Below are 26689 nucleotides of genomic sequence, written 5' to 3' on the forward strand. Positions count from 1 at the left end.
CAAAATGTAATGCTTTGCCCCCACTAAAATGATTTGAGGTCCAATGGTGGAAAGAATCCAAAGGAAGTTGTTGGGATGGAAGAAGCGGTGCCTTTCTTTAGGGGAGTGATTATGCTCATGAAGTCTTTCTTCTCAGCTCCCAATATATTTAATGCGTCAATTCAAAATTCTCTGGGAGTAGGCTAAGAAATTGGATAAGCTTCAAAGAGACTTATCGTGGGAAGATTGTGGGAAGGGAAAGAGGCTTAAGTGCCTAGTGAGGTGGGAAGAGGTGTGCAAGTCAAATTTGTGGGTGGCTTGGCATGAAGAATTTGGTTCGCAGGGGAATAAATCCCCTCTAGGCTAATGGTTATGGATATTCTGGGAAGAGAAGAAGCTTTGTGGGTGAAGATTATTTGTGGGAAATATGCTTAGGGTTGGTGTTGGCATAGTTTTAAATTTTGGTCGAAATCCAAAATTTCAGTGGTCTGAAACCGAAAGTACATTGAATCCAATTTTTACATGATTTCACAGAAATTTCGTTTTTCACCCTTATTTACAAAATTTCTACCGAAATGTTAAAGATTTCCACTGAAACTGAAAGGTCTCCACTGAAATTACTTTAAATTCCTCTGGAATTTTATACATTTCGGTGGAAATTTTTTTAAAAAAAAAAACAGAAATTTTTGTCAAAGTTTTACATGATTCTGGCCAAAAGTTCCACAGAAACCGAAATATTTCGGTTTTGGTGGTGGCCAAAACCGACACCGAAACCGACATTTAAAACCTTGGGTGTGAGTGGGAAGTTAGAGGCATAGGTAGGTCGGGAATATGGTGGTTTATTTGTCAAGTAAAAAGTGACTTTAGGTTGGGCATTATGTTTTAGGGTAGGAAGAGGGCTAGGTTTAGGGAAGATTCATGGTTATGTAGTTTCCCTATTTGCTATGCCTATCCAAGCTTGTATAGGATGATTATTCAGGCTAAATGGGTGAATATTTTCGATTGCTATGAGAGATTGAAGGTTTGTGTAGTTTGGGGTTGGGTTAGTCTCCAAAGCCTTTAGGACTTCACATTTGAATGTGTTCTTATTTTTCTTCGTATTATTGAAGTGGTTTGTGATGCAATTCAGGGCTATACTTTGTAGCCCCTAACTTGCTAGTATAATCGTCCCAACCGAACCAAAGTCATAGGTTTTTTTCCCTTCTTCGCTCAAAAAGAAAAACTAAAGGTGAATAGTGATATGGTGTATATTTGCACCTTACTGGTTTACATAATGCCTTTTATGTGTGTGTGTGTGTGTGTGTGTGGGGTGTATATATATGTATATATATATATATATATATATATATATATATATATATATTTTAATCTTGTGAAAAATCATTTTCTCTTCATCAAATCCAGTACGTTGAACTTTGTTGATTCCGAGATTTGTGTTTTCATGAATTTTCTTTAAAGACTCTTTGCTTGGTTTGGAGAGAAGATTTTGGTCTTGTGGATATTTATTTTGGGTTTGCATCTATATGTTTTTTCATCTTGAAATTAGACTAATATCTTTTATGCATACATGCGCAACCATTTCACATACTGTCACACACACACACATGTTTATAAAGTAGTTGTCTTTATTTTGTTTTTGGTGATTTTGTTTGGAATGTTGTTCCGATTGATTTACCTTTGCAGGTTGCGAGGGTGTTGCACCTAATCTATAGGTTAGTGGTGCAGCCAAATACATCTAGAGCTCACACATTTGCAGAGGCATTTATTTCTTGTGGGGGGATAGAGGCACTTCTGGTCCTTCTACAGCGGGAAGCAAAAGCTGGTAATCACTGTATTTCAGATTATTCTAGCATTAATGGTGCCGAAAATGTATCAATTGAGGGATCCGTACCGGAATCCAGTAGTGATAATGCCATAAGCCAAGATGGCAATCTGGAATCTCTAGAAGGAAAGGAATCCCTATCTCATGACGAAGGTTCTCAATTCCAGTCTGGTAGTGGGGACAGCTCGATTATGATTTCCTTGGACACAAACATTGAAAGAATGCCATCTGCCTCTGAGAATCTATTGATAAGGAATTTGGGTGGTATAAGTTTCTCAATAAGTGCTGACAGTGCTAGGAATAATGTTTACAATGTTGACAATGGTGATGGAATTGTTGTTGGAATAATTAGCCTGTTGGGTGCATTAGTGACATCAGGGCATCTGAAATTCAGTTCAAATGCTGCGTATCCGAATCTGCCAAGTTCTATTCTGGGTAATGGGCTGCCTGAGGAAGGGAGTACTATGTTTTCTGATAGAGTTTCTCTCCTACTCTTCTCATTACACAAAGCTTTTCAAGCAGCACCACACAGGCTTATGACGCGCAATGTGTACATGACCTTATTGGGGGCAGCGGTACGTCTATGTTTCTAATTCTTTTCTTGTTTCAATTTTTTCCCTATCCATGTGCAAGCAATTTTTTTTCTGCCAATTATCTTTTTAGTGGATTTATATGGTCTCCTGGTGTTGGATAACAATTTACTTTTGCCTGTTAATGGGCTAACACTTGCTCAGCATATTTATCTGTCTGACAGTTAAACGAGGCCAGCATGTTAGCATATTTCTCAAATGCAGTGTTTTTTTTTTTTTTTTGAAACTTGCATAATATATTATATGGTAAAAAACAAAAAAAGGGTATACAAAAAGCATCTAAATACTAAAAGAAAGAAGGGCACAGATGAAAGGAACTTGATTCATTATGGCTAGCACCAAAATTCACCAGCTTGTTGGGAAATTTATAATTGCCTGGGCTGAATATGTCATAAACTGCTTACGAGTGTTGGTTGTGGGGATTCAACTATGTGGGGTTATTTTCCATTTTGACCTATCTGTTGCATTCTTGTTGATAGCAACACCCTACCAGAAAAGAGAAGTAGAATCTCGTGTTTGTGTCAGTGTCCTGGAATCTCAAAATGATTGTGTAAAAAAGGTGTAACCATGGTGCAAATCATGATTGGACATTGAGCTTGGTCCCAAATTTATTGGAATATCGTAATAGGAAATATGTTGGAAATGCTGTTTTGATACAGGGGCAGTATTACAATTATTTTTGTTTGAAGATTTGATTATTTTTTCTTATTGTGATCCAATGAAAGACTGTATTTTATGAGAAGTAGTAGGAATTTCAAAAGAGGATTCAGAAGGTCCACAACATACATTATTGATTGAGCGAGCTGTTCCATATCATCAGACTCACATACCAGCAAGCTGTTCCATATCATCAAACTCACATACTGCTGGTTTGCACGTTCATTCACCTTTCAGCTGACTTCTGTACGAATGCCTGTAATGTGACTGACTATAATGGACATAAGAATTTGATTAGTCTCCTGTAATTTGGCCTCTACCCTCCATGGAGGGAAAGACTTCAAACATTAAAATGAATTGAGTAAACTCAGTGACAAGCTTGATTCCCAACCAAAAGGCCGTACCTCAGGTAGTTAGGTTTGATTGTGTTCCCAACAGAGGGTTCAACATATACAAACGCAAGAGGCTTTACTCATTTGCTAATGTTCCCTCAAAATTTGAGTGGAACTGGCGTTGTTAGGTAAGTCGTTTTGAGAGTTTTATGATTGCCTGAATTTCTTGTGGAGGAAGATAGTCTAAGGGAATTATGGGGTAATGATGACTGAGAGGATTGTGTGAGCATTTCTGGAAGGAGAGGTCAGGGGTTTTGGAAAGTTATTTGTAAGATTAAAGAGTTTAGGAACGGTATTTTTAGGTTTAGGTTGGGGATGAGTGGAGATAGGATGGGAATTTGAGAGGACTGTTGGTGGGCGTGAACCACAATGTTATTTTCCTGGGTTGTTTAGGTTAGTTGCTAGGAAATGGGTGGTGCAAAGGATTGTTGGACTGTGATTGGAGGAAAATGCTTCGACATTAGCAGTTGTTTGATAGAGGAAACAATCCAGATCATGAGGTGTAGGGTTCAGGACTGATAGAGGGTTCAAGGAAACAAGCCAGATCATGTATTTGTTGGGATGGCTTAAGGAGGTTTGTGTACCTTGTAGAGTGATGCGCGAGTATGGATATCTTATGATTCTCTTGGCTGCTTGAATGTGTTCTTGTGGATCACATAAGAATTGATGTACTCGGTTAACAATTGAAGTGAAATCCGACTGAGTAAACATTAAATACTGTAAATCTTCTACTCTACTTTGAATATATTAAAGGACCCCGATAAAATCTCAAAATTTGAGAATCTCTTGATAAATTTCTGACACGAGAAATTCCCAACTGTGATGTCTCTTCATAAATTTCTGAAAAGAGAAATTCCCAACTGTGATGTCAAAGGATGTTAATACTAATCAGTTTCAGCCTATGACCATGCATATGAGTTTCATAGGTTAGTAACTATGAAATGCTCTAGCGGCACTCCACCATTTATCTTGTTGCCAACTTTTTGCTTCTCAGAGGTAATGACTTGCAGGCTTAATAACATTAAAACAATGAACACACACACACACACGCACACAAACCATTTCCTCTCTCTCTCTCTCTCTCTCTCTCTCTCTATATATATATATATATATATATATATATATATATATATATATATATATATGGGAAAGGTGTGCGTACTCGGTCGAGTAGATAAGCTTATCTACTTGGTCGGGTTAAAAACAGTGGGGGCCCACATTTTTGGGGTGATCCAAACCATTCATTTGAAAGGCCCTTACCTAGATAGGGTGTCCACAAAAAATCAGCCCCATAGAATCATCCTAACCCATGCAACAGTGGAGGGAAAAATGGGGAAAAAATGGACAAACACAGCTTGTCCACAAATCTGCCCATTTTTCCCTCCACTGTTGATGGGTTAGGATGATCCTATGGGGCTGATTTTTTGTGGACACCCTATCTAGGTAAGGGCCTTTCAAATGAATGATTTGGATCACCCCCAAAATGTGGGCCCCCACTGTTTTTAACCCGACCGAGTAGATAAGCTTATCTACTCGACCGAGTACGCACACCTTTCCCTATATATATATATATATATATATATATATATATATATATATATATATATATATATATATATATATATATATATATATATATATCGGAAAAGTGTTGCTACTCGGTCTTGTAGCTAAGCTTATCTACTTATCTACTCGGTCGGGTTAAACACAGTGGGGGCCCACATTGTTTGGGTGATCCAAACCATTCATTTGTAAGCCCCTTACCTAGATAGGGTGTCCACAAAAAATCAGATCCATAGGATCATCCTCACCCATCCAACAGTGGAGGGGAAAATGGGAAAAAATGAACAGACACAGTTTGTCCACAAATCTGCCCATTTTTCCTCCACTGTTGGATGGGTTAGGATCATCCTATGGGTTTGATTTTTTGTGGACACCCTATCTACGTAAGGGGCTTTCAAATGAATCACCCAAACAATGTGGGCCCCCACTGTTTTTAACCCGACTGAGTAGATAAGCTTAGCTACAAGACCGAGTAGCAACACTTTTCCCTATATATATATATATATATATATATATATATATATATATATATATATTGTGTGTGTGTGTGTCTGTGTGTTGGGGGGGTGCGCGGTGAGGGAGCACAGGTTGCCCCTTCCATGAGACCTCTTTATGAACACCCGATTTAGCCAAACAGTCTGCTGAATCATTTGTGCATCTAGGAATATAACTGAAGTGAATATGACAATTTCTGTTTAAGTCCCTAACGTCATCAATGTATAATTTATCTAGCCAACCGCCGCCACATACCCAATTTACCCATGCTGCTACCTTTCACCAAAGAGATGACGTTAGTGGAGTCTCCTTTGTTGTATAAAGCTCCTTGCTTTTCTCTAGTAAAAATCCTAAGCCTGTTTGGAAGAAATTTTATCTCAGCTTCATTTGAATCGCTTCTGATTGGGCCAGAGTAGGACCAAGCAACATTCCTAAATCAGAGTGTTAGGATCATCCTACGGAGAAGATTTATCGGGGTCCAACAAATGAATGGTTTAGATCATCCACTTATGTGGGTCCTACTGTACTTTTGCCTGCATATGCAGCTACATGGCCATCCGCCATATACAAACTCCTAGTTCTCGTGTCTGCACTCCATAAGTAGGTTTTGAATAATCTATGCTTCTCCATGACCTTTCATCACGGGCATGGTGTTTACAATAAAATGTGTAATGACTTTATTGTAAGTTGATCATACGAGGAGAGATGGCTAAATAACAGAGCATATCATTTTCTTTTAGATAAATGGATGTCAGTATCGGCTAGGCCTGGTTGGCTGAAAAGTTTGTAGTGAATAGAAGCAAACGGTACCATTTTAGATCACAATTTCCTGCATTTTTTGCTCCACCAATGGGACTGTAAGTAAGAGAAAAAAGAACATGGGAAAATGCTAATGAATGTGACCGAAATTTCCTGACAAAAGCTATATTTTACTTTGGTATTGATGGTACTCCGTTATACAGTAACATTTATAAAATTATCATAACAGAGAACATTTCACATGAAGAAGTTGTTGGTGACTGGCTGCAGAAAGTGGATTATATGTTAGATGAACTGGAAGATGTTTCTGCAGCTAATGGCAGAGACGATAGTTCACATTCCTATGAAATTGTGACGGGATTTGATGGCTATACTTGTCGACTGTGGTGGCTCTTGTAGAGAATTGTATTGTTGGGTCATATTCCTGTCTTGTAACTACTGTACACTTTTTTTATCAGGGCCGATGCCCCAGATAATACATACACCTGTCTTTGGAAATCACCATCTTTTTGAAGAAATATGACTAGTATTTGTTGAGGAGTCACTGTTATGCTTCCTTCTCTTTTGTTGCTTTATCCTTTCCTTATTTGGAAAATAGTCTTCTTTGTTTGTAGCGGTGTTTTTTCTATTTATTGCCATGGAATGTTTGGTTGGTTATTTGGTACTGTTCTATACTCCGTTTATGTTAAGGAATGTTAATAACTTGAAGTTACCTTGAGAAGTTGCTTCTAGACATGTTTGATTTTCTCCTCTATATCTTGGCTATATATGTGTGTGTGTGTAGAGAGAGAGAGAAGAGAGAGAGAGAGAGGTGTATCTACTCGATTGAGTAGATAACTTATATACTCCATTGGCTGAAAATACAGTGGGGGCCCTTGTTTGGGTGATGCAAACCATTCATTTGATGGGCCCTCACATAGATAGGGTGTGCCCAAAAATTCAGCTCCACAGGATCATCCCTACCCTTCGATTTGTGGAGGTTAAAATGGATGGGTATAAACCTTCACAAATCTGTCCAGTTTTTACCTCCACAGTTCGAAGGGTTAGGATGATCCTAAGGAGCTGATTTTTTGGGCACATCCTATCTATGTGAGGGCCTATCAAATGAACACTTTGGATCACCGAAACAATGTGGCCCCACTGTGTTTTTGGCTGTAACGACCCGGATTTTTACTGCACGGATCGCTACGGGCAACAAAACATATTTATTCCTGTAATTACACAGCGGAAGGTTAAAGTACATCCTGAATTTACAAAAATCCCAATTATGACATATTGAAAACCTTTTTACATCTGAGGAGATTGACTAGGTTCATCATTTTCGTATTTCCTCAAGTTGCTTTCACACTTCTCATAACTAAGGTTCCTCATTGACAAATACTACTGCATCTAAATTTTCAAATCCTGGTGGGAAAAAAGGGGGTTAGGAGAACAGGTATATAGAAGCTTCAACAAGTAGCTGAAATCAATAAAAATAGACAATTATATAAAAATATGCCGTATTTTGTATAAAACATAATGTGAATTTAAAACAAATACTAATAGGATTTTTTTAATAGAAACAATTTAACCAGATAGTAAAACAAACCATTTAAAGCCCAATAGTTTCCAACTGTTTCTATTTCAGAAGTTTTCTGTAACGATCCGTCTCACCCTCGTATTGTCCGCTTTGGACTTGGCCCGCTTCTGCTTTTGGGTAAGTCGACGGCTCAGATGTACAAACACGTCACATGAGAGACTATCACACATTTTCCTCTTCTATTTATTTCATTTCTCATTTTCGTTCAAACTTTTCGTGCATATGAAATCCAACATTTCATTTCATTTTCCAGAATGAAACACATTTCATCATTTGGAAACAAATATGATTTTATATTTCCCAAATGTAAATAATGAATATTTGAAGTAAAACGGATAAGAAATATCTAAATAAAACAACATATAAGCATATCTGTGGACCCCGATCCGAGGACGGCGCCGAGGGACGCGAGATCCCTCCTGCAATCCTCAAAGATCTCCACAATGGAAGAGAGAGCTCTACCAAGGAACTCTCGAAACTGTTGCCACCCTCACAGCATAGCATGAGTGGCGATATAAAAAGAAAGAGATACATCCTGATCCGGAGCCAAGATATATCTGAAAATAACTCAGAGTCGCCATCCATGGACACGCCATGGACCCAAAACAAATGCTCTGTTTGCAATGGATAACCAGAGATACAAAAGGTCCGTGCCTGATGACGAATGGAGAAGGTCCAAAGAGCGCCCCCAATTCGCCCGAGTGCGAACACTTGGTCTCTTATGCCATTTACTATTAACCTTGAAGAGTTTCAAGCGAAAATCATATGAAATGGGAACACGCATCTCCGAGAAAACGTCTATCTAATCATGCATGTCTCGGAGATGAAAATAAGCACACACAAAAGAATCGAAATAAATGTCACCTAATGATAACTAGGTTATGAGTGACATGATGTGCAAACACATGCAAGCTACAGCTAAAGGTATAGGATCAGTACAAGAGAATAAGAAAACACATCAAAACATACAATAACAACACAGCAAATCCTAAGACTCTAAACGATTTAGCCCGAGTCCTCGGATGGTCTGATATTCATCCAAAGAAACCTACGTATCCCCGCCTCCACGAGAATCAAGCCAACGTAGTTCTCCGCGCCTATTCTAGCTATGATGCCTAAGACACCTAGACCTCTATCTTAGACTCGATCTAAAGGATTGGACTAATTCTTAAAGTTTCTTGTACGATTAGTTAAATTCCAGTGAATTGTAGATTTTAGGACACCCTATATGCCCTAACTAAATGCAGGTTAGCCCTAAGCTAATGCAGGTGGTTCCTACATCCTATGTGTAACTAGGCTGTATTTCCTAAGGAAAACAAAGGGTTGACTAACGCATCCTATTTTAGTCATCAGTCGGCGATGTGAATCGCCCACTGACCGGACGGAGGCGCTCCTATAACTCTAGGACAAACCCCTAACTCTAAAACAAACACAAACAAGCACACAACACATCAAAGACGAACTCCTAACTCTAAAGCTCTCTATCTAGGACAAACTCCTAACTCTAGAGGAAGATTTTGTTGAAAACAAGGTTTTGAAGAAAAAAAAGGTTAAAGCATTTATTTACAAAGTTTGGCTGGACTTGGGATGAAGATCCCAAGCTGCACTACGTACCTCGTGGAAGAGGATCAAGCCAACGTAGTTCGAAACGAACTCTCTAACTACACTCAGAACATTTTAAAACAATTCAAATGTTTCGATATTTTTGGATTATAGGTTTCTGATGTTTTCACCCTTTTGGTCAAAGACCGGAGGGAAAATACAAAAACAACACCCTATGGCTAAATCTTAGGGCTAAAAGGGGAAACTAGGCTCTAATAATACCATTATAAGAGCAAATAAGTCAAAGACTCTCTAATAACACCGCAAAGGACAAGTGAGTCAAAGACTCTCTGAAAGAAAAGGAATATGAGTCAAAGACTCTAACAATACCAACTAAAAGGATAAATGAGTCAAGGACTCTCTAAAAGAAATGGAAACACGAGTCAAAGACTCCAATAACACCAACTAAAGGAATAGACGAGTTAAAGACTCTCTAAAAGAAATGGAAACACGAGTCAAAGACTCCACTAACACCAACTAAAGAATAGACGAGTTAAAGACTCTCTAAAAGAAATGGAAACATGAGTCAAAGACTCCAATAACACCAACTAAAGAATAGACGAGTCAAAGACTCTTTAAAAGAGAAAGAAACACGAGTCAAAGACTCCACTAATACCAACTAAAGGATAGATGAGTCAAAGACTCTCTAAAAGAGAAGGAAACACGAGTCAAAGACTCCACTAACACCAACTAAAGGATAGATGAGTCAAAGACTCTCTAAAAGAAAAGGAAACACGAGTCAAAGACTCTACTAACACCAACTAAAGGATAACTGAGTCAGAGACTCCCTAAAAGAAAAGGAACATGAGTCAAAGACTTCACTATCACCAACTAAAAGATAAATGAGTCAAAGACTCTCTAGAAAAACCAATAAGAGAAAGATTGAGTCAAAAACTCTTTAATAACACCACCTGAAAGACAAATGAGTCAAAGACTCTCCTACAACACCACCGAAAAGGCAAATGAGTCAAAGACTCTCCTATAACACCACCTAAAAGGCGAATGAGTCAAAGACTCTCTAATAACACCATCTAAAGGATGAATGAGTCAAAGACTCTCTAATCAAGGGCTGACTCCTATGCGAATGGACTATCGAATAAGGAGAAGCTCACAAGTAAAAAGGAATAAGAATTTGCACATTTGGCAGAGGTAAAACACCTAGCCGGGCCGGGCCGGACAGCGGCTTAGCCCTAGGGTGCAACAAATGTGCGCCCAGTACCCCATATAAGGGTAGGAGTATGAAGCCAAGCCGAGTAGGGTGTTCTCCCAAAAACCAAACGACGCACAAAGAGGAGAACTAGCGAGAGAATGAGACCGGGCGGGTCTCCCAAACACACACAAAGATGGGCTCCAAGTAACCTTATCATTGCCCTTGCAAGGGGTAAGCAAGGCTAAGACAACTAATTGACCAAATTGGTCTCTAATTAACAGAGGTACAAATTGAGGTGCACCGTCAGAGAGGATTCTACAAATGAGGCCAAGCAGGCCTTCTAAAGGCTAATTACTTACAAAGCCAAGACAGATGACTCCCTAATAACATCAATAAAGATCAAATGAGTCAAAGACTCCCCGATAACATCACCACACAAACGAATGATTCAAAGGCTCTCTAAATGAGGCAAGACATGCCTCCTATGGGTACACCATTTATCAAAATCAAAGCAACCTCCCTGAGGTTAAGCTAAAATGAGGCTTGCCTCCAAAGGAGGATTTCCTAATGAGACAGAATATGCCTCCTAGTACAGGTTCTAGTATCTAAAGAAGTCTAGAAGACCGCGTTAGTCCACCAAGAGAGCAGAAAAGAGCAGAAAAGAGCTACTAGGCAATCTCAAATTTCCATTCAATTCTTATATAAACAAATCAAGTACTAAGCAAAGAAAGACTTATAACTAAAGAGTACACAACCTGTAATAATAGCAATCATAGCATGATAAACAACATTAATTAGCCCAGACCACCCGCTAGGTAGCCTAATGAAGTAAAAACAATATCAAACACTTCAAAGCCAACCACAAACCCCAATACGGGGACTCCAATGAAATCAGATGATGCCAAAGTAATCATCTGATTTCCTACACGTATAATATTTCTACAAACCGCCTTGAAATCAGACGATATTCGTGTCAAGGACATCGAATAGTGCAAATCATCTGATTTCCTTCTTCAATTAAACAATTTATTTAAAATAAAATTAATTAGCCCAGACCAGCCGCTGGGTAGCCTAATGAAATAAAAAAATGATATTAAACACTTCAAAGCCAACCACAAACCCCAATACGGGGACTCCAACGAAATCAGATGATGCCAAAGTAATCATCTGATTTCATACACATAATATTTCTACAAACCGCCTTGAAATCAAACAGTACTCATGTCGATAACATCGAATAGAGTAGTCATTTGATTTCCTTCTTCAATTAAACAATTTATTTAAATAAAAAATAAGTATGATAAGCTTTCAAGATAGTCTCACCTGAACAGTCCATTCATCTTTAGAACCCAACTCAAAACTTAACATAAAAGAAGAATCTTAAATTTTCAACAAATTATACAAATGCATGCAATGATATTTCTGATTTTTATAAATTTTGGTGCATAACAGGGGGCATCAACTTGTGCAGATTCAAGTGCAAAAAACGGTGAGCCACAAAACACAAAGATGGGCTCCAAGTAACCTTATCATTGCCCAGAGAAGGGTTCTTTTAAAAAAAATGGTTAAAAGAAATCCAAAAGGTTGGGTAGGCCTACTAAACAAAAGAGGGGAGCGCTACTTGGATTGAGCGAGTCCCCTAAAGATGGGCTTGGGCTATCGCCTTCATCGCCCGGACCCGACCAGGTATTCCCAAAATCGATGAGATCCTGAAATGCAAAGGGAGTCCCGAGGAACGCGTAAAGAGTAAACCCGAAGAACTGAGGTAGATCTCGAATGATAAAGATGATCCTGGAAAACCTAAGAAACCGCGAGTAGGGGATGGCCACACAAACCTTACAAAGATCCCGAACGCTAAGGCAAAATCTATATGAGAGGAGGAAGAGAATTGGTCAGGGGCTTGTTGCTGACTTGTTCCATATGGAACGAAATCGACTCAACAAGAAACGCTATGATTGCAACCAATGCAAGGGACTAGTCTGCCGTCAATCGACTTGCTCCAAATAAAGTTAAGTCGGCCTAAGCAATGGGATGTAGCTTGCGAATGAAATCAAAAGACTCAAGTCATGCGTCCTCTTAAGGTGGGAAAGAAACAAAACCCTACACAAGTAATGTAACATCTCCATAATAATACTGACAATTGGGTTGAGCCAAGCAAATGAGGATTTGATTCCTATATAAAAAGGTGCTATACAAGATTTGATATTCATAACACAAGTAGAATATATCCAACACTCATCTGCTCATCAGGCCAAACGAGAGCCTGCCATTCAAGTAGACCTAAAGCCCTTCGAATGGCACTTAACACATGCGGGGTTCAGGAACACAGGCCATTCTTTCTATACAAGTCCTTTTTTTTTTTTAATAAAGGTTAATACTTTGAGAATTCAATTACCATGCAAACAAGATTAGACAATCAATATGCGAACAACATGGGGAACATGTTTAGCATAGCAGGCTGCTGGCATTACTCAAACAATTAGGCCACTTCCCACTGGACCTTCAAATGTCACCCAAACAAGAAAATTTTGCCTCTGAAATAATTTACTTAAATGAACCCCTGATGGTCTGAAATGCCATCATTGATTCAACCATGGATACATTCTTGAATCGGTAAGCATGAAAACTACCAGTTGCATTGGAATTCAATAAGAGACATACACTCTAGAACTTCTAAATTCAGGGACATAACCATCACAATTAACACAAAACAAAAGAAAAGAGGGAGCGCTTTGGTGACTCCAAATACCAAACTACAAACCTCTTCTAGAAATCCAGACACACCTTCAAAGATATCCACATCCAGAATCTATATAAAAAAAATATTAAAGAAATTGGCAAGAACAATTTACCTTTGATTCTTGCAGTAGCTTGATTTAAAATCGCAAATTCAACCCACGCTTTATTGAAATAAAATGAAATCTGTTGGCCGATGAATCGAGGATTGCAGATTGGAGAGAAAGAGAAATCGGTGAGGTGAGGGAGATGACCGGAAAATGGGTTAGGATGGTCGGATTCAATGGTGGCTGCCAAATGGGTGTGAAAATGGAGTGGGTTTGATGGTGGTTTGGGTGGAATATGTATAAGACGGTGGTGGGTTTTGAAATGGATGGAAGAGGGTTTGAAGAGGGAGTGGTAAAGAGGGTTCTCGGTCGGATTTGGGGATTTTCCACTGGAGAAGATGGTGGTGCCGTGAAGTGCGGCTGAGAGGAGGATCTGCCGTATTTGAGTTTTGGGTTAAATGGGGTTTGGTGATAAAAATGGGGAGGTGAAGAAGAGGTGAGATGGGGTGGCAACAGAGGAGGTTGAAATGGGAAAAATGGAGGTTGTAGAGATGGGAATGAGATGGGTTTGGAGATGAAGGGTTTTGGGGTGGTCGGATTGGGGAAGTAGAGGTGGTTTGAGTTGGTCGGTGGATGGAGGTGGCACGATCGGAGAAGATGGGTATCGGCCGGAGGAGAGGGTGGGGATGGAGCCGGATTCCTGTGAAGAATCCACCGGAGAAGATGGGTAGATGGAAATGGGTTTGCGGAGGGGGAGGAGGATGGTGAGAGTGGTGGTGGCTGCGATCGGAGGAGGTGACTGCCGGAAGGGGTAGATTGATCGGAGAAGATGGAGCCTTCGGCCTCCTCTCTCTTGTTCTCCTTCTCTCCCTCTGCGGCTGCAGAAATCCCCCCTCCCCTGCAAACCCTAGCTCGATGGGTTTTATTAAAAACAAGATGATGAAATTGACCCCCCTACTTCTCCTTTGGACAGCCCTCCTCTATGTAATTTTTAACGAATTATGACCTAAAGGGGGGGTGTCCAAGTAAAAAAAAAAATGGGGCAAAGATTCCCCTCTCTCTACATGATCCTAACCCTCTAATTTGATCTGATAGCCCCTACTCATTGCTTGAAGAGGAAGAAATAGAAATTTCCAAGAATGCCCTCTTGCACACGGGAAATGACGTATTTCACCTCCGCCCTTCCGAAGGGGGGGTGTCCAAGTAAAAAAAAAAATGGGGCAAAGATTCCCCTCTCTCTACATGATCCTAACCCTCTAATTTGATCTGATAGCCCCTACTCATTGCTTGAAGAGGAAGAAATAGAAATTTCCAAGAATGCCCTCTTGCACACGGGAAATGACGTATTTCACCTCCGCCCTTCCGAACTTGCACCACGACACTGTCCTAGCTCGTTCGCTAGGCAAACGCTCGGATGCTGACAAAATAAAATTTTACAGGGACCCTGGTGGGACCCTAACCTGCTCTAAGGTAGAATTTGGGGTTCCAATTTAATGATTTGATGGGGTTGTGCTCAAACAGGGAGGGATTAGGGTACGGTCAAAATGGGGTGTCTACAATATCCCTATCACTTACCAGTCGAATCTAGCTATCACCTGCCTTATCAAACCTCAGAAGTGGGAATTTGAAGATGCTTGACCTTGAAGATGACAACGATAAAGAATAAGTGATTCTCTTAGCCTTTTTCCTTCTTTTCCCTCTCTTCCTCCCTTTTCTTTCTCTTCCTTTTTTCTTCCTGGCTGCTCTATTTATAGGAAAAACTGAGGGGAATAGTAACATGTGAATAGTTTTTATGCATAATAACTGTTATTTTTACTGGGTATTACACTGGCCGACGGAGTAGATAATTTATCTACTCGATCGAGTAGATACACTAATCCCATGTGTGTGTATGTATCTATATATGTCTACACACACACACACACACTTTTCGCTATACATATATATATATATATATATATATATATGTATATAAATTGTTTCTGCTAGGCCTTTTCCTTGAATGTGAGAATCTTAAGTCCTGTGTTTTCTCTTTCAGATTAATGCTTCTTCAACAGATGATGGTCTAAACCTTTATGATTCTGGCCATCGTTTTGAACATTTCCAGCTTTTGCTGGTTCTTCTTCGTTCGCTTCCATTTGCATCCAGGGCATTCCAAATGCGGGCCATACAGGTATCCTTTTCTAGCGTTTTACGGCTTCAATGTCAGAGGGATTTTCAGTATATTACGTGAATGTGTTTTGTGAACTGTTTTGCATGGATATTTTATTCTGATCTGCGTAGTGCGTACCCATATTTGTTTGAGTGCAGACATTTACACTTCAGGCAATCTTAAATATAGTAACAACTTACATGGCTGTAATTAATACAGAAAATCCCTGTCTTTGAGGGATTTCATTTATCTCATAAGTGATTTATTGCCAAAGTATTCATGTATGTGGAGATATTGTATCTTTGTGGGATTTCGTTTATCTTATAAGCAATTTATTGCTAGAGTATTCATGTATGTGGAGATATTTTAGTATCAAATGGAGGGCATGTTACCATTCGAAAAAAAAAAAAAAGAAAAAAAAAAAAAGGAGGGCATGTTCTCATTTTCATATTTCTAATAAGATTTATTGATGTTGTGCAACTATCCAACCTTCTGAATAGGTATGTGTACCTGTTCTTATATTGCAACCATGGATTTAAATTTTGGTTCCGGCTGGAATCCGGTAAAAAACAAAAAGAATTAACATTTCGGCTGAAATTTCATAAAAATAATATTTTTTTAAAAAAAAATTTGAATTTCGGAAATTTCGGCCAAAATTTTGGAAATCCGAAATTTCGGATTTCATGAAATTTCGGTTTCGGTCCCAACCGAAATCCGAAATTTTGGACCGAAATTTAAAACTATGGTTGCAAGTATGCAACTAACCATGTGTGGTTGTACCGGTACCTGGTGCAACATTGGACTAGAAGATAAGACAGCTGCGTTGCTGGAAACTTTGTGACCAGTTTAATTTAATGCCTCAATTCTTCTCTATTTGTGAGATCATTTTATAATGAAATTCTTTTCATCGATGAAAAGTATTTTTTGGGAGCACTGCATATATTTTTTAAGATGCATCGTTCTATTTCAGTATGCCATACGTCCTCTGCGCTCCCCCTACCCTACAGACAAACTGTTTTTTTTTTTGAAGACGAAACTTGCTGGTTTTAGTGACTTTCGGATTCTGAGCTGTTTCTTTTTATATGATTTCCAGGATCTTCTGTTTTTGGCTTGCAGTCACCCAGAAAATAGAAGCAGTCTTACTTGCATGGAGGAATGGCCAGAGTGGATTTTGGAGGTTCTTATTTCTAATTATGAGGTAATTCTTGTCTGCCTGAATCCAAAATGTTTTTTTTTTTCACTCATTTTATATTTCTTATTATAATATTTTCCAAATGCAATGCATCCTTAAGCAAAACAGTTTAAAGCTTTGCTGTTTGCAAGAATTTTTTACTAGTGGCAGGGTATTGTTTCTGTGTGTATGCCATTATACTTATATAGTAATTCTTATGAAGAAAGTGTTCCTAAGAGCTTAGATAAGCTTATCTAAGCTATAGCTCAAAAACACATGTGGCCCTACATTTTTTAGGGGATCCAAAGCATTCATTTGGAAGGCCCTTCTATGGATAGGATGTGTACCAAAAATCAGCCCTATATGATCATCCTAACCCAATCAAAGGTGGAGTGGAAAATGGACAAACAATGTGTGTCCATGTTTCTGCCCATTTTTTCCTCAACAGATGGCAGGCTTAGGATGATCCTATAGGGCTGATTTTTGGTACACACCCTATCCATGGAAGGGCCTTCCAAATGAATGCTTTGGACCCCCCAAAAAATGTGGGGTCACATGTGTTTCTGAGCTATAGCTTAGATAAGCTTATCTAAGCTATAGCTTAGGAACACTTTCCTCAATTCTTATATGCTTTACATGTAGTCTTTTGTTTCAATAATGTTACCTGTTGCTGCAGATGGGTTCAAGCAAATGTTCAAATGGTGTGAGCATTGGAGACATTGAAGACCTGATACATAACTTCCTTATTATCATGTTAGAACATTCAATGCGCCAGAAAGATGGTTGGAAGGTTGGTCGTTTCTTTTTTCTTTTGGTTATGTTCTTTTCATTCTCATGGGTCTGAAAATTCTTGTCCTACATGTCCTGTGAAAATATTTGCCCTTCACGTGTTCTATTTTAGGGTTTAATTATCTTCATGGTACTACATAATTATCTGCATGTTTTTTTACTTCATTTTGATGTACCCTGTTGCAGCGCAGAATAGCTGTGGTTAATATAAGTGTCTATGTATATAAACATATATGTATACATACATACACACACACATACATACATACATGTGCGGGCGCACACGGCACACACACAGATATATATATATATATATATATATATATATATATATATATATATATATATATATATATATATATATATATATATATATATATATATATATGTTGGAAGATGGCATTTCCATCCCCTTTTCTTAGTACTCCCGCGACTTTGATCCCCTCGGACTGATGTTTACAAGTACTCACTGGTTGTGGTCTCCCTCTCTCTTCCTCTCTCTCTCTCTCTCTCTCTCTGATATTTTCCTCCCACCATGGCGAAGATCTTAGTTTTCCTGCATTCTGATTACAAATGACGCTCGGAAATCCACCACAAACCCTTTGGTCTGTTCTCCATTTTTCTACTCCCATGCATGGTAAAAACCCTAGATGTCAAATCCACCACAAAACCCTAGATCTCCTTCCTCGGCGTTACAGAAGCTTCTTTCAGAAGATTTCGTGATTTCCCTTGCACTTTAAGTACCACCATATCCTAAATTAGGTAAGGGATGGAGATTTCCTTTCCCTTCTTTTTGCTTTCCTGTTTTCTATGGCCCAAATCCATCTCTTGTTCGATTGCTGATTGGAGTTTCTGGCTTCTTTTGTTGTGTGTGAGTTTTTATCAGCCGGAGTTTGCGAGTCGACACCCATGGCTTTGCTTCGATGGACAACAATGAGGTTCTTGTTCTGTTTTTTGAAATCTCTTCTGCTCTTTCCCTATTGTCATCACCATGCAAGAACGAAAAGCGAAAGTTGCAAAAAGAAAAACTGCGATTAGGAAAAGAGGCTGTTTAATTTAAAGAGGATTTCATCGGTAGATATATAAAGAACATTCAATATTTTATCTGTAAATATACACAAAGAACATTCAATATTTATGAGCAATGATGACTAAAAAGAGCAAGCCTCGTTGTTAATCTTTCATGCACCGGTAACGGCAAGAAGAGACTTGGATAAATGGGCCCACTGAAGACACTGGGATTTGTGAGACTAGTTCTATTTGAATGCTTCCTTGAATCGGAAAACAAATTATTTTGAGCAACAATTTTATTGGATTGAAATGAAGACATGGTTTATCTCTTATTAATATTCTGATGCAACATAGATCTTCTATGCTTATCTGTTTATTGTATTTTGTAGTTAAATGCAAAGTATCAGATATGGTGATACTTAAAGGAGTACAGGGCCTATATATATATATGAGGAAAGTGAAGCTACACCGCCTGCTTAAAATACAATGGGCCCACATTGTTTTGGTGATCCAAACCATTCATTTGATTGGCCCTCACATAGATAGGGTGTCCACCAAAAATCAGCTCCATAGGATCATCCCAACCCTTCAAACTGTGGAGGCAAAAATGGACAAATTTGTGAAGGTTTTTACACATTCATTTTTGCCTCCACAAATCGTAGGGTTGGAATGATCCTATGGAGCTGATTTTTGGTGGACACCCTATCTATGTGAGGGCCAATCAAATGAATTCTTTGGATCACCAAAACAATGTGGGCCCATTGTATTTTAAGCAGGCGGTGTAGCTAAGTTAGCTACACCGGCGGTGTAGCTTCACTTTCCTCTATATATATATATATATATATATTGCAGAAGAGAAAAGGAGAGAATTTTTTGAATTTCTCCCAAAATTCTAATAGAATTACACATCACTTTTTTTGACTTTTTTTAACAAAGGCACCCATTCAACCCACATATTTTCAATCCTAACCCCTCCTTTATGCTTTTTAACTAAGGCATCCACATAATTTCAATCCTACCCCCCTCCTTTATGCTTTTGTAATAAAATTCTTTTGCAAAATTTCGGATTGAGTGCATATGTTACATGATTTTTGTTAACTAAGGTACCCATCACATGGACGGTTTGGATCAACCTATGATGTGGTCCGTACAGTTCTTTGTAGGCCCATTCATCGCACGGGTTTTTTACTAGTGTGTGTGTGTCAATATATATATATATATATATATATATATATGAGAAAACGGTTCCTACACATATGTGTAGATAAGTTATCTACACATTAGCTTAAAATAAAGTGGGGGCCACATTATTTGGGTGATCCAAACCATTCATTTTTAAGGCCCTCACATAGATAGGGTGTCCACAAAAAATCAGATCCATAGGATCATCCTAACCATTCGAACTATGGAGGCAAAAAATGGACTAATTTGTGAAGGTTTAAAGACATCCATTTTACCTCCACAAATCGTAGGGTTGGGATGATCCTATGGATCTGATTTTTTGTCGACACCCTATCTATGTGAGGGCCTTTAAAATGGATGGCTTGGATCACCCAAACAATGTGGGCCCCCATTATATTTTAAGCTAGTGTGTAGAGAACTCTCTACACATATGTGTAGGAACCGTTTTCTCTCTCTCTCTCTCTCTCTCTATATATATATATATATATATATATGTATATATATATAGGGATTTGCTAGTGTCCATCATAAAAGGCATTTCGTGGATGGCCTGTTGCATGTGAGAGTAGCCACACAAGCTCACTTTTCAGCAGATTTTGTCTTCATTCACGAGGTGGCTGCTCTTGCATGCAACATGCCATCCGTGAAATGCCTTTTGCGATGGACGCTAGCAAATCATTCCCCCCTACAAACAACACACACACACAGACACACACATCAGAAACACTTTTCTGGTCGATCAGCCAGATAGCTTATTTGTTCCGTTGACCAGAAATACACGGGGGCCCACATTGTTTGGGTGATGTAAACCATTCATTTGATGGGCCCTGACAGAGATAGGGTGTGCCCAAAAAGTCAAATCTGTCCATATTGTACCTCCACAAATTGAGGGTTAGGATGATCCTATGGAGATGATTTTTTGGGCACACCCTATCTATGTCAGGGCCCATCAAATGAATGGTTTACATCACCCAAACAATGTGGCCCCCCATGTATTTCTGGTCAACGGACCAGATAAGTTAAATATATTGTGTGTGCATGCATGTGCATCTGTGCTACCAAAATGCTTTACAACTCTTCCCCACAACATGATTTTTCATTCTTCTTGGAGTAAGTACACACCAATTGTATGAGCTATTTCTTTCTCTGTTTCTTTACCTGCTACATTGATGGATGAGTAAATACTGTAGGAATGCTGGCCATCTAACAGATGGAATATATGTTGTATAATATCATCACTTCCCTTTTACAGGATATTGAAGCCACAATTCACTGTGCCGAGTGGTTGTCTATGGTGGGTGGATCTAGTACTGGAGATCAACGAGTTAGGTACTTTTGTATAGAGTAGTAATTAGGAACTCTGATCTGGGAAGAATGCATGTGTTTGTTTTTTCATAGTCAAATTTTTAATGCTGTTCTTGTAGTAGAATACCCTCTGCAAACAAATGTCTTCTGTAATTGTAAATTTTCCTGTATCAAATCTTTTGCTGTTGTCTAATATTGACCTCATTTACTTAGAAACCTTTAGCAATAATGTACCATAAAATTTATTGGCACAAAACAATCAGTAGTTCCATGATCAGAAAATTGACTCAGATTTTGACATCTTAATTTTAACAAATATGCAAGGATATGAAATCCTCATTCTTCTTCCTTTTTTTTTTTTTTGAAATCTTAAATCTTCATTCTTAACCATGATTTCAAAGAATTATTCTCAAGAGTGTGAGTATATGTTCTTTGAGACCAAGTAAGCTGGAAGGAGTTTACCAATTTTGTTGTTATGTCTTATTTGGGTGAGTTTGTAATATGGTTCCCTAGTTGTGGAATGACCACTTTTTGGGGGTGAAATTGGACCGATTCCTTTTGTTAGCTAATCAAGTCTATTTCCGTTTTCTGTTGTCAGTACAAACTTAGCTAAAGACCACATGAACCCACTATGAGATCTTGGCCGCATTAAGTGAAGCTTATTTCTTGATATGTGCGTGGAAGATTGAATATTGGGTACATTTGAAAGTAAATAAAATATACAATGATTATAATACTCATGGAACACTTAATTGAAACATTCGTCCCACCCACTACGTTGTCATTGATAATACATTATCAAATAATACTCATGGAGCACTTAAATGAAACACTCGTCCCACCCATTATGTATTGATGCCACAACCTGATCTGAAGCCTTTTAACAAACTCAATTGAAAGACCTGTTGTTGCTTGCTCATTGGCCCACTCGATTATCCAATCATGTATAGGCTGAGAGAAACAAGTTCTAGAGGCATCTTAGAGTTTTACTCCTGATAGCTTAGGAAGGAAACATATGGCACTTTTTAAGGTAGTCTTTAGACTGTTGAATCAAGGAACTCATTTGGACTTCCATTGGATATTGCATAGTTGCTCAGAACTCCTAACCTTGACAATGTTGTTGCATTTGTATACAACATGTAAGTGGCACCAAAGTGGATATGAACAATGTATTTGTTTGACAGTCTTTTCCTGCTAAAAAGTGCATTAGGTAGTATACTTGTCTACTTTGATAACGTAAATAAAAAAAATCCTTTGAACTACTAGAAAATAAAATGTTGAACCTAGTTATTTTGGACAGTCACGGACAAGGTGAATCATCACTTCTCCACTATGGGTTGAAATATTTCGTGGATTGGGTCTTCTTTCAGGAACGTAACAAATGAAGAGCTGAACCTTGCAACAATGAAATGGAGCATGCAGTTAAAATTGGTGTGGCTGATGCATACGGAAATTCATTATCTCATCTTACAACTCTACTATTTTCCTGTACATGCTTTGGCTATAGCAAAATTTGATTGCCAAATTCTATTATTTTTAACCACCCTTACACCTATTATGGTTTTAAATTGTTCTTGGGCATATACCTCCCTACCATTTTTGTGAGGAATTGAATTTCCTTGCGGTTCTACTAAACGTAAAGCTTAAAACTAGTGTCTTATGCTGAAAAGGAACAATTCCGTGAGTGTTAGTACACTAATGACAGTTAGGACTTGTAAGATGTACTAATCATGTATGAGGACAATTTTACTTGTGCATTCAACTAAACTTTGCTTTAGCATTTTAGTACTATTCTTTATATTATTTTGTTGTTATGCTAGTTTGAGTGTGTGTGTCTCTCTCTCTCTCTCTCTCTCTATATATATATATATATATATATATATATATATATATATATATATATAGAGAGAGAGAGAGAGAGAGAGAGAGAGAGAGAGAGAGAGAGAGGAGAGTGGCTAACTTAGCTACACCGACGGCTTAAAATACAGTGGGCCCACATTGTTTGGGTGATCCAAACCATTCATTTGAGGGGCCCTCACATTGATAGGGTGTGCCCAAAAAATCAGCTCCACAGGATCATCCCAACCCTTCAAACTGTGGAGGCAAAAATGGACAGATTTGTGAAGGTTTTTACACGTCCATTTTTGCATCCACAAATCGTAGGGTTGGGATGATCCTATGGAGCTGATTTTTTGGGCACAACCTATCTATGTGAGGGCCCCTCAAATGAATGGTTTGCATCACCCAAACAATGTGGGTCCCACTGTATTTTAAGCCGTCGATGTAGCTAAGTTAGCTACACGAGTGTGAAGCTACACTTTTCTCTCTCTCTCACACACACACACACACACACACATATATATATATATATATATATTGGCAATATTATTTAGGACAATTTTACTTGTGCATTCAACTAAACTTTGCTTTAGCATTTTAGTACTATTCTTTATATTATTTTGTTGTTATGCTAGTTTGTGTGTGTGTGTGTGTGTGTGTGTCGGCAATATTATTATTTATTGAGTAAACAAAGCAATGAATTTGTTTGGTTGCATGGCATAGACTCGGATAGTAGTGGAATAAATAATCAAATGGAGGAGACAAGCATTGGATTTGCCTGCTATTACCTGTAAGAATAGTCGTAAGTAGTGTTTGGTTGTGTGGCATTGACTTGTAGAGTAGGGGAATAAGTAGGGGGTGTCGTTATATATATATATATATATATATAGTAGAAGAGAAAATAAGAGAATTTTTTGTAGAATTACACATCACACTTTTTGACTTTTTTTAACAAAGGCACCCATTCAACACACATATTTTCAATCCTACCCCCTCCTTTATGCTTTTTAACAAAGGCACCCATTAAAGCCAAATAATTTCAATCCTACCCCCCTCCTTTATGCTTTTTTAATAAAAAATCTATAGGGTGATCTTAACCGGGGAATTTTTTGTAGAATTACACATCACTCTTTTTGACTTTTTTTAACAAAGACACCCATTCAACACACATATTTTCAATCATACCCCCTCCTTTATGCTTTTTAAACAAAGGCACCAATTAAAGCCAAATAATTTCAATCCTACCCCCCTCCTTTATGCTTTTTAAATAAAAAATCTATAGGGTGATCTTAACCATCCGATTTAAGAGGAACAACATATTATGGAAACCTCTATAGATTGGAGGGCTAGGATCAGCCTATGGAAATGAGTTTTGGGGCACAGCCTATTTATGTTGTGTTCCATCACATGGACGGTTTGGATCAACCTATGATGTGGTCCGTACAGTTCTTTGACGGCCCGTGCATCGCACGGGGTTTTTTACTAGTATATATATATATATATATATATAGAGGAAAGTGAAGCTACACCACCGGTGTAGTTAACTTAGCTACACCGCCGGCTTAAAATACAATGAGCGCACATTGTTTTGGTGATCCAAAACATTCATTTGATTGGCCCTCACAAATTTGTGAGGGCCAATCAAATGAATTCTTTGGATCACCAAAATAATGTGGGCCCATTGTACTTTAAGCCGGCGGTGTAGCTAAGTTAGCTACACCACCGGAGGAAAGTGAAGCTACACCACCGGTGTAGCTAACTTAGCTACACCGCCGGCTTAAAATACAATGAGCGCACATTGTTTTGGTGATCCAAAACATTCATTTGATTGACCCTCACATAGATAGGGTGTCCACCAAAAATCAGCTCCATAGGATCATCCCAACCCTTCAAACTGTGGAGGCAAAAATGGACAAATTTGTGAAGGTTTTTACACGTTCATTTTTGCCTCCACAAATCGTAGGGTTGGGATGATCCTATGGAGCTGATTTTTGGTGGACACCCTATCTATGTGAGGGCCAATCAAATGAATTCTTTGGATCACCAAAATAATGTGGGCCCATTGTACTTTAAGCCGGCGGTGTAGCTAAGTTAGCTACACCGGTGGTGTAGCTTCACTTTCCTCATATATATATATATATATATATATATATATATATATATATATATATATATATATATATATATATATATATATATATATATATAGAGAGAGAGAGAGAGAGAGAGAGAGAGAGAGAGAGAGAGAGAGACGAATAAGGAGGGGACACGAATACCACATCAACAGATATGCAATGATTACTCAGGAGACATCCTCGGGAGTCTCCACTCTCTCCAGGGAGTTCCATGCTATATTGGCAACGAAATGGGGAATTTTGCCGACATGGCACCCAATTGCCAAGCAAAATCCCTAAGCCTTCTTGGCTTTTGTGCAACCAAACACACCCTAGGAAAAAAGGTACATGGAGGAGATTCGTTGATGCCACCATTAAATTTAAAAGCTCGCAAAGGGTATTGAGTTGGTAGTGATAGGAAGTGCAGCCATGATTTTCCAACGAATCAACTTTATGATTTTGCTCCCCATATCGGTTTGGGAGATCTAGACAACCATAACTTGAGAAAGAATATGTGGTTTTGCATGGAAACAGACATTTCCAAGATAGACATGCGTCATGCCTGTCCTAGTTAAAAATGTAGACATACTCTCATTTGGCTGATGATCTAGGCAAGTTGGCATAATTATGCAGCTCCTTGACAACAAACACCAAAAAAATAAAGGTAGAGGAAGAGAACGAATTAAAAAGAAGAATTAGAAGCCCAAAATTGAGCTCTAGAACATCAACATGATTATTTATTTTACCCTGTAATCTCCGCAAATAAGAATATGCAAGATCCTGTAACTTCCTCATCTATAAACCCTTGAAACCTAGACTTTTTTTTTGATTGGAATCAAAACCCTAAACTTTGATTCCTGGTACAATTAGAAACCTTTCCCTACCTTACATCAATCTTCTAAAATGAGAAAACCTTGAAAATGGTAACGAAGACTCCCAAACATGATTTAAGTAGGGACTGCTGTTCATAAACCCGAAACTTTAAAGATATCATTACTGGTGGTCAACTTCGACTCTCATTATTTAAACTTGGTTTCTGTTTCTCGGGCTTTGAAGGGTCTGATTTGTGGGCCCGCTTTGTTTATTGGTGCATACTTCATAGTTCATACTAATAGCAAACCAATCATTAACAATATCCAAGAAATGAAAGAGACTTTTTTGTTTTCTAGCTTACGACTAGACCATCGCCTCCAAAGGTCGATTAAATTGGTGACGTTACTAGGGATGCTTGAATGAAGTAATGTAATACTTACAGATATTGGAGACCAGTTAGAAAGAAGAAATATTTGTGCTGGTATTCTCTTCAGTGAAACCACAAAGTGGCAGTTTTTTTAATCACTCATTTTCTGCTTAACTAATTGATCACCGGTGATGATTTTGTTATTCATAGCGCATCAATGGAAAGAAAGATGCTGGATTATTCCAAATCTTTGGAAATTTTCTCTCTGTGCAAACCTGAGAGATGTCATAAACTGACTTAGCCATGTAGACCCCAACCTGATCAGTCAACATCCACTATCAAACTCGACATTGGCCGTGCCATGCTAGGTCATGATGCTTCTGTTAGTATCCACGATATTGTTTTGATGATGATCCATTTTACAATCTTAGTAAGACCTGCAGTCCCACACAAAGGGATATCCATATGAGTCCCTTGGATGGAGCTATTATTGGCCACTATTACCCCCTACCCCCTGAAAGCACCTATAAGAAGACCTTACTGTAGAGTTGCCATTTGAATTCCACATTCATAAC

At 38.5% G+C, this 26689-nt stretch overlaps 1 protein-coding gene across 1 annotated transcript in view; it reads left to right on the forward strand.

Annotated features, from left to right (window-relative positions):
• LOC143877147 (WD-40 repeat family protein / beige-like protein) overlaps positions 1-26689 on the forward strand; it is an 81217-nt gene that overhangs the window by 7629 nt on the left and 46899 nt on the right. The window contains exons 4-8 of the mRNA XM_077379018.1: positions 1663-2376; positions 15410-15544; positions 16617-16721; positions 17371-17484; positions 20929-21005. Coding sequence (XP_077235133.1) covers positions 1663-2376; positions 15410-15544; positions 16617-16721; positions 17371-17484; positions 20929-21005 — 1145 coding nt within the window. The remainder of the gene's footprint in view (positions 1-1662; positions 2377-15409; positions 15545-16616; positions 16722-17370; positions 17485-20928; positions 21006-26689) is intronic.

The sequence above is a fragment of the Tasmannia lanceolata genome, unplaced genomic scaffold (genome assembly GCF_043159265.1).
Source record: "Tasmannia lanceolata isolate RefF3 unplaced genomic scaffold, GAP_Taslan_0.1 ptg000002l, whole genome shotgun sequence".
Lineage (NCBI taxonomy): Eukaryota > Viridiplantae > Streptophyta > Magnoliopsida > Canellales > Winteraceae > Tasmannia > Tasmannia lanceolata.